General features: G+C 39.4%; 1 protein-coding gene across 1 annotated transcript; it reads right to left on the bottom strand.

Annotated features, from left to right (window-relative positions):
- Positions 1-1,548: 1,548 nt before the first annotated feature.
- On the bottom strand, positions 1,549-11,068 carry pde11al (phosphodiesterase 11a, like). The gene is made up of 20 exons (XM_054621225.1): positions 10,289-11,068; positions 9,455-9,613; positions 8,097-8,186; positions 7,782-7,922; positions 7,568-7,632; positions 7,258-7,378; positions 6,942-7,017; positions 6,790-6,857; positions 6,561-6,653; positions 4,993-5,043; positions 4,749-4,895; positions 4,537-4,644; positions 3,989-4,098; positions 3,811-3,901; positions 2,920-3,020; positions 2,626-2,703; positions 2,461-2,524; positions 2,195-2,269; positions 1,971-2,054; positions 1,549-1,881 (listed from the first exon to the last, which is right to left on the bottom strand). The coding sequence occupies exons 1-20, from the start codon at positions 11,066-11,068 to the stop codon at positions 1,549-1,551; spliced, it is 2,835 nt and encodes a 944-aa protein (XP_054477200.1).
- Positions 11,069-19,026: the final 7,958 nt, after the last annotated feature.

Raw genomic sequence — 19,026 nt, 5'->3', positions numbered from 1 at the left:
TTCATGCAAAGCAAATCTCATAGGGCAGTCAAAGGCATCAAGATAACGTCCAGTATCAACATCAAACATGACACATAATCGGCATGCTGCCCAGAACTACAAAAACACTGTGATGAATCTCAAACAATATAAACAAATGGATACACATGGATACACATATATATATATATATATATATATATATATATATATATATATATATATATACCCATTATGCTTAAAAGAACCTCAAAACTTCTATTTAGGAATTTTTCATCCTGTACGTAAAATCTTCTAAAGGTATAGTTCCGTTTTGGAGAATTTTTCCTTCTTACCCATAGTGAGACAAACTCATGGCTGTTTTTCATGCTCTTGTTTGCAGTTTATAGATTTGTCAACCCTTGCTTAGCTAATGCATATGCGTGGAGTCACTGACATCCTGAGGGTTAACTGTAACACAATCACAGTTACATAAGGATGCTTTTAAACAGAAAGTAGATCAGTCGTTACAGACATACAGGCATGCTTTTGTCTCACTCAGGGGAGAAATAAATAATCAATATTTAACAACTAATAAATGTTCCCAAAAACCTAACTATACCTTTACAGTAAGTAACTTTCAGACCCATTAGACAAAAACATTTTTAGTTATCTGTGTCATAACTTTTTAAAGGAATTAGGAGGTCTCTATCTCTCTCTCACACACACACACATACACACACAAACATAAATACAATCAGCCTGAAGAGTTTGTATTTGTTCAATGACTTTGCTCAATCAATACATTAACATTTGGCCTTCCACATTATCTACCTAATTCCTCAACATAAAGATACAAGGTTTTTATGATACACACATGCAATTCACAGGAGAAGTAGACGGCCGAAGGCTTGGTTAACCTACAAACATTGAAAATAATGCCATGCAGCCAAAGATTTGCAACTGAGGTAAGACAGTAAGGAACATTCAGGAACACGATCATGCTCCGGTCGACATTCATATTGGCAATTTGTGTTTTATGTGAGAGAAATCACAGTGATTCCTTTTTTTGTAAAGGCGTTCCAATTGGCTTATGGATTTTATGCAGTTCCCATTAAAAAACATTACAGTGGCAAGTGGCCCTCTTTGGTTTCAAAAGTAGTCTCTCAATCTTATACATCTCAGTAATTTAAAGCATTCAGATAGATAGATAGATAGATAGATAGATAGATAGATAGATAGATAGATAGATAGATAGATAGATAGATAGATAGATAGATAGATAGATAGATAGATAGATAGATAGATAGATAGATAGATAGATAGATAGAAAAAAAAAGGTAAAAAGAAACAAAGAAATTTAAAACTGCCCTTTAAGTATAGTTTGACCAACATGAATTATTCACGCCTGAGTTAAACACAGTGACACTTGGGAGAAGCAATGTGCTCAGCATATAAAAACTGCATTTCATCTGCCCGGATTTTTTAAAATCATTTAGGGTAGTGCATGTATTGGAAAATCACAGGATATGGGAGGAGTCCCATGAGAGCCACTAAATGAATAAACCTATACTCAACACTCAGCTTGCTTTACTTCTTTCCTGCAGATATCATGTTGCCAGCTGATGTTGATTTACCATCACAGGGACCTTGGTTTACTCTGAACCTCAGATCCTGACTGCACTTAGACTTTGACCCAAACTTGGTGTTTTCAACAAGCTCCACAGTCTCTGTGGAGTCTAGGTGTTGATTTGAATCTGCGGCTTCAAGAGGCTCAGGACTCTGATCTGATTCAGCAATCTGATTGGACACTGAGGCTCTGCGTGTCTCCTGATAGGACGAGCAGAGCTCCTGCCATTTGTTTCGATTGGCATCTATCCCATCGACCATCGGCTGCAACTTCCTGTTGAGCTTCAGCATTGCCTGGTAGCGACACAGGAGAGTACAGTTGATATTCAAACTCCCAAATAACGCTTTTATTGTTGTGATTTTTGACATCAAGGTTTACCTACCTGATAAAGGGGTTTACATATCCCATCTATCCACTCCAGCTGCAAGACAGGTAGTTCATCTTTGCGATTTCTATCAAATATGGCCTACAGAGAGGTGATCAATTTGTGTTATCCATGACCCAAAACATTCATCATAATCATTTGCCAAAAGATTTGAAGAAATCTGAGTGAAAAGTGAAAGAAATCCGAGTGAAAGATGGGATTTTTAAAGCTTGCTTATTTACCGCTGGGGTCAACTTAAGCTCAGACCTCTCTCTGTCACCCTGTTCAAAGAATTCACTCGTCACCAGTTCTGCAACCTTGGGACATAAATGCCATCCATCATTATTTCATTATTTAACCAAAATTTCTGTATTTTATAAATGCAAATTTCTGTAGCATAAAATGTCGTATGACGGAACATACAGGTCCTTTTTTAAACTATTTTTGCTTATATTCCTACATCTCCAAACCCTCAAACATAAAAGCACAGATGTGATAAACATCAAACCTGTTTGGATATCTTCCAGGGACGAGTGACTGCTCCCAGATCGCATCCTGTCATCAGCATGGACCTGTTGATGACATCAAAGCTAGTGTTTAGCTACTTGTTTGGCTTCTCACAGTTTAAGTGATTTGTGCACAGAAAGGTTTCATTTAGCACAAAGGTAGAAACCTGAGAACTTCTCTGTGTCCTTCATCTGTCCAGCTGAATTCCCCAGACAGAACACACTCAAAGAACTTAGTTCTGCGCCTGACAATGCAACGAGACCGCCAAGGATACAGAAAATGTGAAAAGGCAAATAACACACTCAAATGCGGTTTTCAACACACAAGCACAGAAACCAAAATGTTGATTTTTCTTATTATGTGTAGGAGTTTGTCTAATAATCCATAAAATCTACTTCAGTTTTACATATTATCAATTTCGTAGTACTTCAGCTCTGAATCCATTAAAAAGACAACTTACTCAAAGTGCAAAGTCAGATCTGTGGAGAGAATAGCCTGCTTCAATAGTTGCATCATGTTGCTATACTCTTTAGAGCAGAGGTTTGCAAAGATATTGTGGCCCTGTGAGAAGAAAAAATACAATAGCATATAGTAGGTGCATAAACAAAAGCAGGCAGGGATGAGTAATAGGGGCTAAAATAGAGGCACCTTACAGCCAATGCATTGGTTAAGTCATCGCTCACTGTCAAATGCGACTCCTATTATCAATGTTAATTAGCAATGTGTATAGACTTTCTCTGTCCTCTGTTAGCAGAAATCATTACTGAACACAATTCCTCATGGTCAAACTGATCAAAGCAGTGTGTTAACGTCACCGGTGGTCGCTGCTGCCGCCTACCAGCACCGCCCCGAAACTCACTCTGCACACCAGTGGCTCACTGGTAGCCCAGTGCTCAAAGACCCATAAAATGTTAAAATGTTAGAGTGATTATACATGTAGTCATGGATGATCACAGATCTTTCCATTAGTTTAGTTTATTTTATACATTAGTGTTTTTATTGTTTTGGTTGTGCTTTCTTGTTGAGTTAGCTGTCATCTGTCCCAACTAAGGACATGTGTTACAAACTAGCTATATACTAGCTATAACTGAGCCATAATTGTACAGTTAAGAAAATAAACATTAAATTACACCATGACACCATGTGATATAGAAGCTATTTGTAATTTGTATTTGAAATGAGAAATTCCAACATCATTCAGGAGTTAGTATTCACAAAATGTTATCCATCACTTCAAGTTAAACACCTGCATCTCCTTAGTCAAGGAAAGCAAACTAAGAATGGCTCAGCTAATACAGGACACCTCCAAATTACTCAAGCGTTATAATAATATGAGAAACACCGGTCTGACCTCACTTTGTAGGATCATGACTGCATGGTTGAAATGATGATGCTCCAGGGTGGCTGATGTCCCGTAGAGCAGAGCCAGAGCAGAACCTGTCCTGCAGGACAAAACAGAGCAGTGAAACTCTCAGACACCTGTAAGACAGCTGTTGGTCATCATACTTTTATAGGCCTGCCTCACTTACTTGGCTTGAAATGCGTTGTTGGTGCCTCGGTGGTCCAAGTCATGACACAGGCAGCCGACCATCAGTGCCAGTATCTCAGCCTCTGAGAGGACATCCTGGAAACTGGCTGTCTGCCAAATAAAACAGCAGATCGGCACACTCTTACCCGTTCATTTTGCAGAGTCAACAACAGCTTTCATGCTCTATTCATTCTGTTTGGTTTTATTTATACAGTATTAGATATTGCCATTTAATAGAGTATGAGAGGTGAGGTGAGGAGAGGAGAGGAGAGGAGAGGGGAGGGGAGGAGATACACTTAATGTTTCTCTTGTGATGTTTCCTCTTAATGATGTTTTGTTTATTGACTGATTGTTGAAAAGTTCACTGAGGCTTATTTTTCTCATGACTTTAATAATAACTTCTACAATTTACTTGTAATCCCCATCAAGGGTCTAAGATTGGATCTTTTTATTTTGATGGAAATTACCCTTTGCTGTATTAGACAGTTTGAATGTATAGAATTAAATTAAGAGTCTGGCATTAGAGAAGTTGGAGATCTTGAAACTTACTGTGATCATAACAAACATGCACTGCGACACATTGAAGGCATGCCTCCAGTTGTGATACGCCACAGTTCGATAGTTCTTCCTCACAGTCAAAAGCCAGCGGCATAAAACCTACAAGAAGACAGACATACAGGTGATATACATACATACACACATAAACACTGTTGACAGTAGCGCCTGACAAACATATCACAGGACATATTCAAGGGCCTCACCTCATAGTCAATTTTAAACTTTTGGACGACTCCGAGTTCCAGAAACATCCGGAGTGACGCAGTGATCATGGCGTCATTGTCCAAGGAGAAGTCGTTGAAGTGAAATTCATCGATGCCTAACTCACTGCTCAGGGGGATCTTTGCTGCCTTTGGGGGGCAAAGGACAGAGCTGTCAATCACACAGTGCAAGCAATGGAGGAGGCAGAGCATGTTGAAAAAACATGTTGCAGACAGTCTAATTTACCTTAAGTCTGTCAACTTCTACCTTGGAACAGGTAGCATGGTAGGACAACATCTGAAAAAAAACCAGAAATCATGCAGTGAGATGTATAAAAGTGATTCCAATGCCATTGATGTGAAAATCCTAAATTAAATAAGACCAACTCTTGAAAAGACGCTTTTGTAGAAGACTATCAATATACTATACTCTATACTTTGGGTCCTCTGACAGAAAAGGAAATACAACAGCAGTTGTTTAAAGAAACAGCAAAGATTGTGTGACAGAAATACAGGAGTGTTGCCTTGTTGCCTTAGATGAAAGCTGAGCAGACTGGCACATGTATTTATCATGAATTATTGAAAGCAGCTGAAATATTTATGGTAGAGAAGTAGAACCATGTTTGCTGAGGATAATGTGACTGCTCAGGTTAGATACCGGGCAACGGAGCAGAACACAGATGGAGATGCTAATGAATGTGGAGAGCCTCTGTTAGGATACATCAGTGACACCACTGTCCTCAGTTACTACTTTACACTTTGAATAGATGTAATAAAAATCTGTTTTTATTTTTTGCTTATTTTATTCAGAGTAATTTAGATTGTTTTAATTTACTATTTAACAGAAGACCTAGTATGTTCCATACATCAGTTTATGCAAATACACCTTGTTGCATACCTTGTTGTATAGTTGTTTTCAAAGCACAGCTTGTATAAAGTTTATCATTGTCTCAGTGATTGTTAAACTTCATTTAGCACTTTTAATGATAGAGAGATTCGGTGTAAAGCATGTTTTAATGCAATATAGTTTAAATTTCGGTATAGAAATACATTCATATGTCTGACCAACTCGTTCTCATTTCAACTCGTTACATACTGACGCTTTGTCAGAAATGTTATTTACTGTTTAGACAGTGCACGGTAACAGTAAACCTGTGATTAACATTGTGAATTTAAACAAAATCACTTGTTAGGTTTAGGCAACAAAACCAATTAGCTCAGTTAAGGAACAACATAATGGTTTGGCTTAAAACAACAATATAAACAAAGTAAAACGTAAAATAAATTAACATAAGTACGTAAAACATGTCACAAACATCAGTAACATAACTTTAAAAAAACTCAGTAACAATTTGGGACACAAACGTCGTTCTCGAACACCGGTCTTCTGTATTTGTTTGTCCCATACATCTCCTCCCCCTACTGTTTTTGGTCTTTATATCATGTCATCACACTCCCGAAGCATTTTCTCTCTAAAAATGGATGGGTCCACGTAGAAGTTAGGTGAAAGCGCAGTGCGTCTCATACAGTCGCTAAAGGGTGTGTTGCTATCAGAGGCCCAGAAATGAGAATGGGATTGACTGTCAAGTTCTCTAAAAAGTAGTGGTAGTGGATGATGTATTTCTGTGATATCGCTGTAATTTTACCTCTGTATTATTTATTTCACATTTTTAAAGCGACAGGATTGTGGGAAAAGAGAAGAGAAAAATACAAGACAAATCTATATAAATATCTTATATAAATATCTTATGTATTCCAAAGTGGTGGAATCACGGTAAAAAGTGATTGCTGTAATCAATACGTGGCAGTGCTTACATCCAGTGCCACAGACTGCTTGGCCCACGTCTTCTTAACTTGATTGTACATCATAGTGTTGTTGATTCCAAGTCCACAGAATATCACAAATGCCTGTACACAGAGGAAAATCCAGAGAAAAACAACACAAAAGAAACCTTTAAAAACTTGGCATATTGTGTATCCAATGTAAAAATAAACACTTAAAGTTTTGATGAAACAGCTGTAATGAGAGCTTTCAAAAACAAACCTCAAACAGTCTCTGATCTGCATCATTGAACGTCTTCCTGTCTAGGCGATTCAGAATTTGTGCGACCCCTGCAGAAAACATACACATCATTGACTTTAACATGAAAACAGATTTCCCAGTGAGGACAAGTTGAATATTTCCGGTAAATTTACCAATTATCTGATGAGTTCGATTCCAGATGGGGACACATAACACTGATCTGATGTGAAATCCGGAGGCCTGATCCGCCTGTCAATGGAGGAGACTGTGAATATGAAGTTTGTGTTTGTTTGAGTAATGTATATTATAAAGAGCTGCCCGGGCCCACATTCTTTTTTTAGTAAAACATTAATTAAAACACAACACATATTTTGTTTTTGTTGGTGTTTGTGATGTGTGTCTGTGTCTACTTGCTGCAGCCTCAATGTGTGTGTCCATTCATTTGTGTTTGCTCTAATAGGTCTTATAGGGAGACTATTGTTTCCACACCTCAGCATCAAAGCGCGGGTCCTGACACACATCGCTGATGTTCACAGGCAGTCCTGTGGAAGCCACCAGCTCAGCAATGCTGTTATTGATCAGCCAATCAGAGCACGATAGCTTCTCCATGCTGATGTGGCCAATAACACAAACAGGAAACAATAATCAGGTCCGGCAGCAGTAATTATTGAGTGTGTTATGGATTTGTAAAGATGCACATCACATGTATCTATTTAAGGTCTGTGTTGCTGTTTTGGCATCCTCTTAGCATCTCCCCTAGAATGATTAATAACTTTCTTTTTCATGATGTCCCTTTCACCTGATGTCACGGTCCATGTTGCACAGGGGAGACATGAGTTCAAACGTCTTAGAGAACTTCACAACCTACAGAAGAGACATGTAGCAGCTATAACAACATTCGGCAACAAAGATAGGAGAGTTTTGCACAAGAAAAGCTACATTTTTAAATAGAAAAGTTAAGGAAAATACATTTGTGAGAAAAGAACAAACTTAAAAACTAGGAAGAGCCTCACAGGTGAGTCAATGTCTTCAAGCAGAAGCACAGAGCAGCGTTCACACTGCAGCAGGGTCAGCGCTCGCTGCATGATCTTCCTTACAATTTTCTCCAGGTCGGTCTGCTCCTCAAACAGGTCATTGACCACCTCCAGCAGAGCCTGTGGCAACCAAAAAGGTAATTAATGACTTATGTGCATTGCAGTGTTGACATACATATGTTGAAACCTATATATTTTAACTAAGTCTAAAAATGTAAAGCTACTGCTGATTCTCCAGTATCTATAAAACAACCAAAGATCTTTTTTATAAATGCACAGTTTAAATTCTCTTACCCTACTCCTTTCATACTCCTTGCGAGACTCCGAAAACAACTTGGCATTGGAAATCGATATTCCACAGAATGGAAGATACATCTGCAGAACCTGAGTAAAAGTACCAAGAAAGTGGTGAAAGGCATAATCAATAATAATGTTAGCTATAGGTATGCTAAACAAGAGGGCATACAACTGGGTAAGAGAAAGAAAGAGTGAGTGGGGATGGGGGGAAGAAAGTCATGATGGAGTTTTTGCTGCTTCTCTGCACAAATTTCTCTCCAATAAATCTATGCACTGGATCAAAGTCTGGCTGTTGGATTCCTTGTTAATGAAGTATTGATCTAGAGAAAGAAGGACTTTAGTGAGACATCAAGGGCCCTAAAATGTTGAGATACGCTGGCAGATCAAGATGTCAGTGTCTGTGTAGCATAAACGCAGTTACTTTTGCTTTTTCTAGAGCTTTTTAGATTCTCATACAGTAAAATTGTATATTAAAAGTGCTTAAATTACAGAAAACTGAAAACTTTGTTTGAAGTTGATTTCTTTGAAAAAATGTATTGAGAAAAAAAGGATTATCCTCAACTTTATTCTGCCACCTTGTGGACAAACTGTTGCATCTCAGTGCAGCTGAACTGAAAGGTGAATAAACATTAACATTTTGATGATTTTCTTACTGACTACAAAGTGTATGTCAAATGAGTACCTATTCTTTCTTAGTGCCGGGCTATACACTTAATCAAGAAGCCAGTACTTTTCACATAAACAAGATACACAATGTATTATTTGCTCATCACCAAACTGGGAGAATGAAAATGCAAATATAAGCTGTGGAACAGTAAATAAAGAAAAACTAATACACACAAATTGTAGCAAACCCATTTAAAGCAGATTGCTTTAAAGATTAAAGTGTATCCACTCAAAATGTGTTTCCTAAGTGTGCGTATATATTGCAAAGCCAGACATATTTAATGCTCTACACTTGAGTAAGAGGTTGACCTCCTCCTTTCATTGTTCTTGTGTTTTGCTTCCGAGGGAACACTTTGCCCCTCTCCACAGCCATTAAGAAGATTCAAAGGAAAAACAGTGTTTTTCAGCTGCATGGCTCAAGAGCTTCTGTGCAATAAGTGTTAATGTGTGTGTGTGTGTGTGTGTGTGTGTGTGTGTGTGTGTGTGTGTGTGTGTGTGTGTGTGTGTGTGTGTGTGTGTGTGTGTGTGTGTGTGTGTTTTCCACAAGCATCCAATTTTAACTCCAGCTCTGAAATGCCCATAATGGTCAACCAACTACAATAATACTTAAGATATTAAATAGCGGATAAAATGCCTATGAATGTGAAAATCCCCTGGTAACATGGATCTGAGACACAGAAGAGGCTTACCTTCTCATCATCCTCAGTAAAGGGAGTGCCCATGGGGTTTTTGTTGATTGCTTGTACAACACCTATGACTTCTCCATCACTGTTACAGATGGCCATACAGAGGATGGACTGAGTCTTGTAGCCTGTTAACTTGTCTATCTCATCACTGAAGCGGTGGTCCTGCAATAAACACATGTTACACATAAATCAAACATGCAGGTTTAATACACATATATCCTGTAACTTCACTGTGCCCAGTAAAAAAACAACACATTTGATGTTGTACTCCCAGTATGACAATACATTGCTTCAAATATTTGGGGTTAACGTGCTTATGTCACAAACTAAAGCAGCCAGGTGTAATGGTTTGGCTAAGTAAATTTACGGCTCTGCAGGAGGCCTTTTTGTTTTTACTATAAGCATGAAAAAACTATGATGCCCATGACACATATCTACACTAGTAATAGACCTCAGGGGAATCATGTTGCCTTAGCTTCCCATGCAGCCCAGGGCCATGATATAAATGCTTGTGGGAAGAATTATAAGGCATGATTGCATTTTGCTTTGTATATTATACAGAGAAGTTTTTTTTATTCTGACATAATTGAAATAAATAGAGTCTTTCTTAATTTCTCTGATTTGAGCGTCCCCTTGCTCAACTCAAAGTTCAGCTTAAGAAACAACTCGTTTAAATGTCTTCCATTCTTTTTAGACATGTGTTGATACTTTTCATGTAGGAGTGTTTAAAATGTCTGATCCTCGACTAATGAATGAATAGCTTCACTGACTGTAAATATATCTGCATTACATTAAGTCAAAGTATAATAATACATTCAGCATAAACACCAGACTCACCTCATAAGCGTTTGGGGTGTTTACAGTTTCCCCATGCTCTGCCACATATCCAATAATACCCTTACCCCATGGCACCTGGACTTCATTGGAGTTAAGGGTGCTGGAGGATGGCCTGACAGTGGTGCCAGAGTGAACGTCAAAGAACTTAGACACCAGTGTCCTCTTGTGTGCAGGTCCCTCCACAAGGAAAAGCGAACACCTGTCCGCATCCACCAGGATACACACATTGATCAGGATCTTGTAACTGAGGTTTGTCAGGTCCAAATCATTAGATATGTCTTTTACCAACTCCAAGAAAAACTCCCTCTCGTTGGTCTCCTTCAGTCTGTACTTGTAGTCGATGGCACTGGAGGCGTACTGGGGCAGGCTGACCCTGGACTCCAGCAGGCCGCTGAGGATGTGTGCCGTGGTCGGAGGCAGGGAGCTGGCTTTACGCAGGAGCGCACGGCGCCTCATGCTGGCCTGGGACTCGTGTTGGCTCAGACTCACATGCTCGTCGTAGGTCCTGTGTGCGGTGGTGGCTTTGGACCGAGCATAGTTCCGTCTCAGCTCCATGTGGGACGATCTGCGCCGGAGCCCGTCCGGGTTGGAGGAGGTCCAGAGCGGATCCCTGGCAGCAGCGCCTCGCTTCTCCTCGGCTGTGGACACCTTCAGCGGCTGGTGCTCCTTCAACCATCTGCTGACCTGATCACATCTCGCCTTTCGAACCAGATACTTCTCGAAGAGGTCTGGGTGGCAGTCCAAAAACGCCTCTACATCCGAGAAGTCAAACGCTGTCATGCTGGAAGCTGCTGTGGGGACCAGATGAGACACTTGAATGGAAGAGAGCAGGAGTTGGATGAATGGATGGATGGATGAATGGATGAATGGGGTGATGCGGCTGCAGCCGAGCTTCCAGGAGAAGTGATGTCCTCAAAACATGTATTCAATCATCCCCTTCATGAGCCAGTCTTCTTCCCTGAAACACTGGCAGCAAAAGTGGTCAAACAGATTCAGTTTATTTGAGATCGGATCGATGATACAGCTGTCAGTCAAGTCGAGATGGAGTCTGTGGGGAAAACTACTATCCAGAGGTGTAGAAGAACACAGCGCATACATATTCTCCTTAGAAATTGAAAAAAAAAAAAAAAAAAAAAAAAAAAAACCTGCAGGGGAGGCTGTTCACTCGCTCTCTTTATTGAATACCACCAGAGACTCTGTGCAGGGCTCCAATCAGAACCGAGCACGAATTTGATATTTCATTTAGGCTGCATTTAAAAAATGTGCTGGCAAGGCACAGTTTTTTTTTACATACAGTGTGTAAAATGAGTATGTGCTATATTGGAAGGTACAGTGTAAGTCAAAAATATGCACATTTATACATTACATTACATTAATGTACATTACAGTCATTTAGCAGACGCTTTTATCCAAAGCGACTTACAGGAAGTGTCTTCAACATAGGTATTCAAGAGAACTACTAGTCACCAGAAGTCATCAGTGCATCTCCTTTCTTAAACAAGCATCTTAAAGCATAAACCAGAGCAAAAGTATAGTGCAGAGGCAGATTACTACGAGAACAATAATTGCAACAGACTAATACGAATACAATAAAACAACCACACTCTTACTGTGTTTGTGAAATGTTTTTGTTTTTTTACCAACTAGGCTATGCAGACAACTGCCCAACGAGATAGATTCTTACATAGTAAATATTCCTAAATCAACTTACCAAAATTAATTCATTAGTTGATAACCTGGGGCTGCTGCCAGGTAGTGGTTTGGAAGGGGCTACTAGTTGGTTTCAGGGGTCACAAGGGTCACAAAGCAAATGTTTAGGACTCTGACAATCTTCTGATCCACAGGTTAAACTGGTAACTTGGAGAAAATAGCCAATGCCACATGTTTTTTCCTTCAGAGAGAGGTGGATTAATTTATCAGTGTTTCAGAGGTTAGGGGTAACTACAAGAACTATATACGGATTAAGGTGAACTTCAGTTGATGTGAACAACCCTGTAGGGGTTAAGCATCAACCTGCATGAACACAATAAACTAATATTATAGGGAAATCATTGTAGGCTGTGGCCATTTATAATGCAGCAGCAGCGAATGTAATCCAGAGAACACTAGCTCCGCTGGGGCAGAGCAGGGTAATTGGTTACTGGACTTAGCTTAGGCTGCTTGATAGGACTTGGGTGTTTTGCTGAGACTTTGGACATGGTCTCTTGGGAATCCCAATTAAAAGGCAGAATGCAGAATATGGGTCTTGTGAGTGCCAACAAACAAGGCAAACCTTGCAGCTTTTAAAGCAGTCATGTCCAAAAAGAGGCAGCTGCATAGATTATACTGAACTTCTTTCCTGTTTGCTGATTGAAAACTGGTATTTAGATGCAGTTTTCAGGTTTCTGATGTTTTGAGGGATGGGGAGCAGATCAGGTGTGCTCTCCTGTTTTACAGGCCCTGACATTTTTTGTTTTTTTCAAATTTGTATCTTCAGAAAGTATCTCTTTCTGTACCTTTCTCACTGCCGTTGTTAGAAAACAGAGGTGTGACATACCTCTATGCACCAATCAGGATTTAGATACAATTAAATCAGAATCACATCCACACAATCCAGATGAAGCAGATTTTTACTTTGATTTGCTGCTTTTTTAATCGTGAGTGTTTAATGGTATAATCAAATACTAGTTTTTTGATGTCTGCAATGTTGTTTTCACATAACTATAAAGCATGCATAAAATTGAGTCAGCCAAAAAAATGGATAGGCTTTCTTGGATCTCTAAAATCAAGGATTTCACTATTCATTTTCTCATTAGGGGTTGATTTGGACAAAATCTCATCAAATAGAGTCTGTATATTAATTTCAATTTGCATTATGTTTACTTTCTGTCATTTATTTTACTTAAGTGTTGTCTAGAGAGATAAATTAGCCCTATTCATGCTGCGTCACGGCAGAGTAACAGCACCAAGGACAGCGCACGTCTAGTTCTCAACCAAATCCTAGAAGGAGATGTTCTACAAAATGAGCATGTAATGTCTAAATCAACATAAGAACAGGATGATCCTCACACTGAAATCTCCTACAAGGTTGTTCCTGAGACTTTATTTGAACAAATGTTGTGGCTTTGTCAAGGGCATGCAGTCTGAAGGTATAACTGTTTCTATGTTGCCTAAGAATGAAGACGACGAAACACGACTCCGGTAACCAAACACCACACACCGCACTCAGCTTGTATCTGGTGTCAGCGTGTGCCGAGGCGGACCAAGCTTGATTTTCATTCCATCCCATGCTTAGTTGTATGAGTTCACCAAACTGTGAACATGTAATAATATCAGATCCACACTTGATGACTGGATGATTGGCATCCAGAGCAGTGATTACCCACTGCATATGAACGACCTGATGTAATATGAAATATTACAACAGCACATTGTGACCCCCGAGCCCCCCAGTTATTACAACTGTACATGACAGGGGAAAAACATTTTCACAAGGTTGCAGGTTCTATTTTTTCTGGTCTTGGCAAACAAATTTGTTATGTTGTTTCAGTATTTAGTCTTATGTAAGCTAATTAAACCACACCTTTGCTCACACACTATGTGCTATGGGCTGGATAGGGTGTCACTCAGATCCTATTGTTCATTGAAACACCATCACTCTGGCTGTCCCAGGAATCCAAACCCAGCTCACTGGTCACAAGTGAAGATGAGTGAGTCCTGTTCTGTCCAAGAAAGCTTCAACGTTTCCTCTTTGGACCATTTGGAATGAGAAGACTGCATTTCTGCACCAGGAGAAGAAAAGAGACCAGTTTTTTTTCTGTCATTCTGCCTTTTGCACTCTACCCCTACCCAGGTAAGTTTTTTCTTTGACTAAGTTGTTGTGTAATTGCTGTATTTCATACTACATACAAATGTGTGTAAACATGCCATTCATTTAATGAGTAATGTTGGTTGTGTGACATTAAGGGACAAACTGGTGGAAAGTATTTTTATAAAACACCAGACAAGTGGCCATAAATAATAAATTGCTGTGAATTAACACACACAATTAAAAAGAAAAAAGACAAAGCAACAACATTGATGAGCATACAAGGTTTCACCACAGATTTTGTTTAATTATCTTTATTTCCTCCCTCATTTATCTATCCTTACCTGGTTTTTCATCCTGCCTTCACCGTCCTCTATTCTGAGTCAGAGCTCCAGCAGCCAAATGGAGCCCAAGTCCTCCCTAAACCACGGCATCCCGCCTGATTTAAATGGCCATTATCACTTTGGTCATGGAGGACCCATCATATCTGAGTGAGTGTAAAAACATTCTGCAAAGAAATAAAAAATGCAATACATCATACTTATAGATTGTTGTTTCACCTTCACAGGTACACCAACAGTCAACATCGTTATAACAATACTGGGATAAAGAAGAGTAAAGTTCGTCTCAATGACCAGCTGTGAGTAGCCATTGATTTATCATAACTAGTCAATTATTAACATTAAGGATAACATTAATGTTGTTTCTTTTCTCAGCATACCAAAACCAACTGATATAAATATGGCGTGAGTACTTTCTGTTTGATAGACTCATTTCTAAATTTAATTTAAGGTTTCTTTTGTCTGCATCCAACTTTGATACACTTCGTCTTCCAACAGGGAGAAAATGATAAAGATAGCGACTCCAAAGCAGCATCCCTATTCATCCCACATCTCCCGGTTTGCAATGTTCCCATCCTTCCGTTCCCCAGATGACCCTGAAACAGGAGTCAGAGCTGCCTCCCAACATTTCCTCAACCCCCTCATCCCAAATAACGTGCCAGATGTCACTCTGCTGAGCAAAACTAAAGGTACGAGTCAAACATGTTGTGGTTAAAGGGGATGATAGAATAGATGTTTCAAGAGAGGTAGGTTAAAATGTCTTTATTTCCATGCGCAGGTAGTCCATACAGACATGAGGTCTTGGAGACGCCAATGAAAACCAGTAAGAAAGCTGTTACATGGGCTGGAGAAGACGGCTTCTTGGACGTGAGTAATAAAATACTGTACATAGCTTCACATCATCATTGACGATATCCAATACATCAAATCACAATTGATCTGATCATTTTCTAAAAAATATCAATGTTCTTCCTTCAGCATACAAAGCCATTGAAGGGAGAGAACCAGGTTTTCTATCCCACTCCTCCAAAGATGGTGCTGCCCAACCCTAAACTTCGGGCCTGGGATTTGTCATTATCTGAGCGGACGAGTAACATGCTGAAAAATTTGGAGAGGACACACTGGGTCACCTCCTACCAAATGCATCACACAGGTAAAGAAGCCTGAACGTATGTTCATATGTTAGGGAGAGCACAACAGTTATTGGAGTGGGGAGTGGGCCTGCATCTAATATTTAATTTAGACACAGGACTACTGTTCTTCAAAAATGGCAAAGCACACCTTTTTGAGCTTTGGCACACATGAAAGCTTTCCCTACTGCAAAGATAGACCGAAATGAAATAGAAATCATCCCCTGTTCTCCCAGAAAATGTTAAACTAACATCCTTCAGCCAAAGAAGAATGACAAATTTCATTCAGTCAGAGATTATGCATGATTTTATACTGTTGGTATTTGATTTTGCTAAGGATCTGGGCCAGCAAATCCACTTATGATAGACGACTTCAAGGAAAAAATCTGTGAAATTACAGGGATGAATTCACACACTGCACCTCTGGTAAAATCCTTGAGAACGTTGCACCTTTTCACAGCACCAGTCACAGTGTGCAACACTAATCCTATTCAATTTATTTCCCTCCAGAGAGAAAGGTCCTTTCCCGTATTTGTTCCTTCTAAACCCAGAGGAGGATATAGAAGAAGACAGCAGGAGAACACCTTCAGTCCCACTGCTGTTGAACTCCCAAATCGATCTCTAGCTCCAAATCAAGGCTCTCCTTCACCTGCTATAAACCAACATAGGCCACAAGAGATCTCAGCTAAGTTTAACGAACCACCAGATCAAAATCAAAAGTATCATAATCAATCAAAGTACAGTTCTGGCTCCACAGAAGTACAGAGCACTGAGCCGTCCCGGGAGGTTTTACATAGACAACGAACTGAGAGCAAAAGCTCTGTGTATGAGGAAAGAGAGAGAGAAAACTGCAAATTCCAATTTGATCAAAGTCCAATGCAAGTATCCTCGTCACAGATCCGCCAAGACCCTAACGCTGCCAGGGTCTCAGGTACAGAGCGACCCCTGGACATGTACACCTCCCCTCTTTCCCGGGAAGAGATGGAGGTCAGCAGGGAGGAGAGCCTGAGCAAGCTGCGTGGAGGAAATCTTCATAGCATTAGTCAGTCATCTGTGGCCAAAGAGCTAGCGTTATCATCAAGTGAAGCTTCAGAGCAGGAGATGCTGGCAAAGGGCAGAGAGCTGCCAGGCAGTGTGTCTAACCCCTGCATCCTGCCGAGGCCTGCTGTCCTGCCTGGCATTCGCCCAGTGGACAGAGTTGGGATTGTGGGTGGAGAAGGCGCAGCTCTTTGCCTCCTGGACCTTCAAAATTCATTTAGTAAATCGAAGGCCCATCGCGACTTTAACTGTTCCATCACACGTGCTGCTGTGAACCTCAGGGACAATGTTGTTGTGGGTAAGAAACATGACTTCTATGGGATCAACTGTTACTACCTGCATGGGTAACACTGGACATGATTTTTTTTTACATCTGGGAGCAAATAATAGTTGTAATGGTTTTAATCAGAGAAGTAAGCTGATATCTAAAATTTAACCACTATACCGAATACTAAAGAGTTTATAACAATAAATATTTTACTTTTAAAATCTTAGAACTGAATGTTTGTGCTTAATAGGAAGATTTTAAAAAAATGTTTTAAAGAGGAATTCAAGTAATAAATCAATTGTCTAATATTTTAAACGATTGAATCAATTTGCTCAAAATTATGATTATTTTTTAACAACTTTCAAAAAGCGAGGTTGCCGAAATTGGATTGGTAGAATTCAGGCAACAAAATTCAACTTATAACATGAATTTAACATCTAGCAATCAAGCCTGAAAGAAATCCATCAGATCTCTGATGTCCAAGTTTGAATTTGTCATGATGAGTTTGGCTGATTTTAATTTTTGGATCAGAAATTGATAAACTTGAATGTAGTTTTTAGTTGGTTTTCAAAGTTGAAATTATAATTGCTATAATTTCAGAGGTCTTCTTGTTCCTATATTACCTATAGAGTCCAAAAGATATTCAGTTACTTCTTAGGCTAAAATTACAACAGCTATAATTTTTTCATAATATCAACACCAAGAACTGGTTGGCACAAAAAAAGGCTGTAGGATTTCTTGTATGCTTATGATAAAGTAGATGTGGATTCATATTCTTTCCTCGGGGCAACTTTCCAGACTGTTAATTTGACTCATTACTAAATATTTTGTAAGTATAGTAAACAGCCTATTTCCAGTTAATTTGCTCTTTGGTTCTAAGCATTCAATTTGCAAGATACATTAGAGCTCAGAATGTATTATAGAATAACCGTCTTATATAACGCTCCCTTAAGCCTCAGCTGATTGTGAGGGTAAAATAAAAGGAACAGCCTTCAAAGCTCACTTCTGTGAGTTCAGTGTGCCTGTGCAGTCCACACAGAAAGAATATTTAGTGGCTGTAAATTCCTAATGCTGCACAGATGAATACTTTGGGCTTTACTGTAACCTTTTTTAATTTCACAAATGAGAAAACTTCTATGAAGATGAGATTCCCCCTCTCCCCAAATGTCACACAGAGTTCACCATAAAGCATTGTGTTTGCTGTGTTATGGAATCCACTGCAGTACTGCAGTAACCTTCAAGCTCAGAAGTGTGAAAAGAAAAAAACAATGGCTTTTTTCCATGTAATCTGTTGCAGTCAGGCTGCCTCTCTGCAAAAGGGTTTTTGTGACAGAAAGTCCTTGAGCAGTAAGCCTGCAGCCTTGTGTGATATAACAGCCTCTCATTCGGCGTTCAGTAAAAAAATAAAAAGATAATGGCTTTTACAGCAAAATAGACCAGTACAATTTTCTTCCTGAATATTGTAGACATTGTAGATCTAGTTGCAAAGCAATTTCTAACCAAGATAAGATTGGTGTTGTGGGTAATTGTTGCTTTTGTCCTTTTTTCTATTGTGCAAAGCCTGCATTTTTTTTGTATCCATAAAAAAACTGCACTTATGTTGCATTAAATGTCACCTACATTTTTAAATCTTCTGAGTCCCTCACTTTGCAAATGCAAATATTTTTTATCTCAGAAATAGTTTACAAGTTATCTATTTTTTTTTTACTACGTTTTATTACATGAGCACACCTGGAAAGCTGTGATTCGACAAAAGGTCCAGCAGATGGCGGTATATTAGCATTTTCGACCTCAAGTTCCATCCACTATCATTTTGACTTTGACATTTTTATCTTATCTTATTCGTGACTCGTCATATTTAATATCTCATTCACTTTGTAAAAACCTGAAAAAAAGTAATTCAAATTCTTGACTACACCTGGATACAAGAATGTAATAAATGACCAAAAGACCAAGACTCACTTCCAGAGTGATGGTTTGTGTCCACACTGTGTCCTTGCTTTTTGGGGTCTTCCTCAATACGTCACGGAAAAAGATGCTGTCAATTACACAGACCCGCCTCTTCAGACTGACGCAATGCTCGGCCCTGCATTCTAATTGGAGTTGGCTTCGGTCAGTCACAGCAGGGTGGTGCCAGCCTCCATACAGAGGTGGAGAACCTGATGTTCCTCTGA

Source organism: Anoplopoma fimbria, chromosome 20, assembly GCF_027596085.1.
Source record: "Anoplopoma fimbria isolate UVic2021 breed Golden Eagle Sablefish chromosome 20, Afim_UVic_2022, whole genome shotgun sequence".
Classification (NCBI taxonomy): domain Eukaryota; kingdom Metazoa; phylum Chordata; class Actinopteri; order Perciformes; family Anoplopomatidae; genus Anoplopoma; species Anoplopoma fimbria.
Note: the sequence above shows the minus strand (reverse complement) of the source record. Positions and strands in the feature narration are given on the sequence as shown.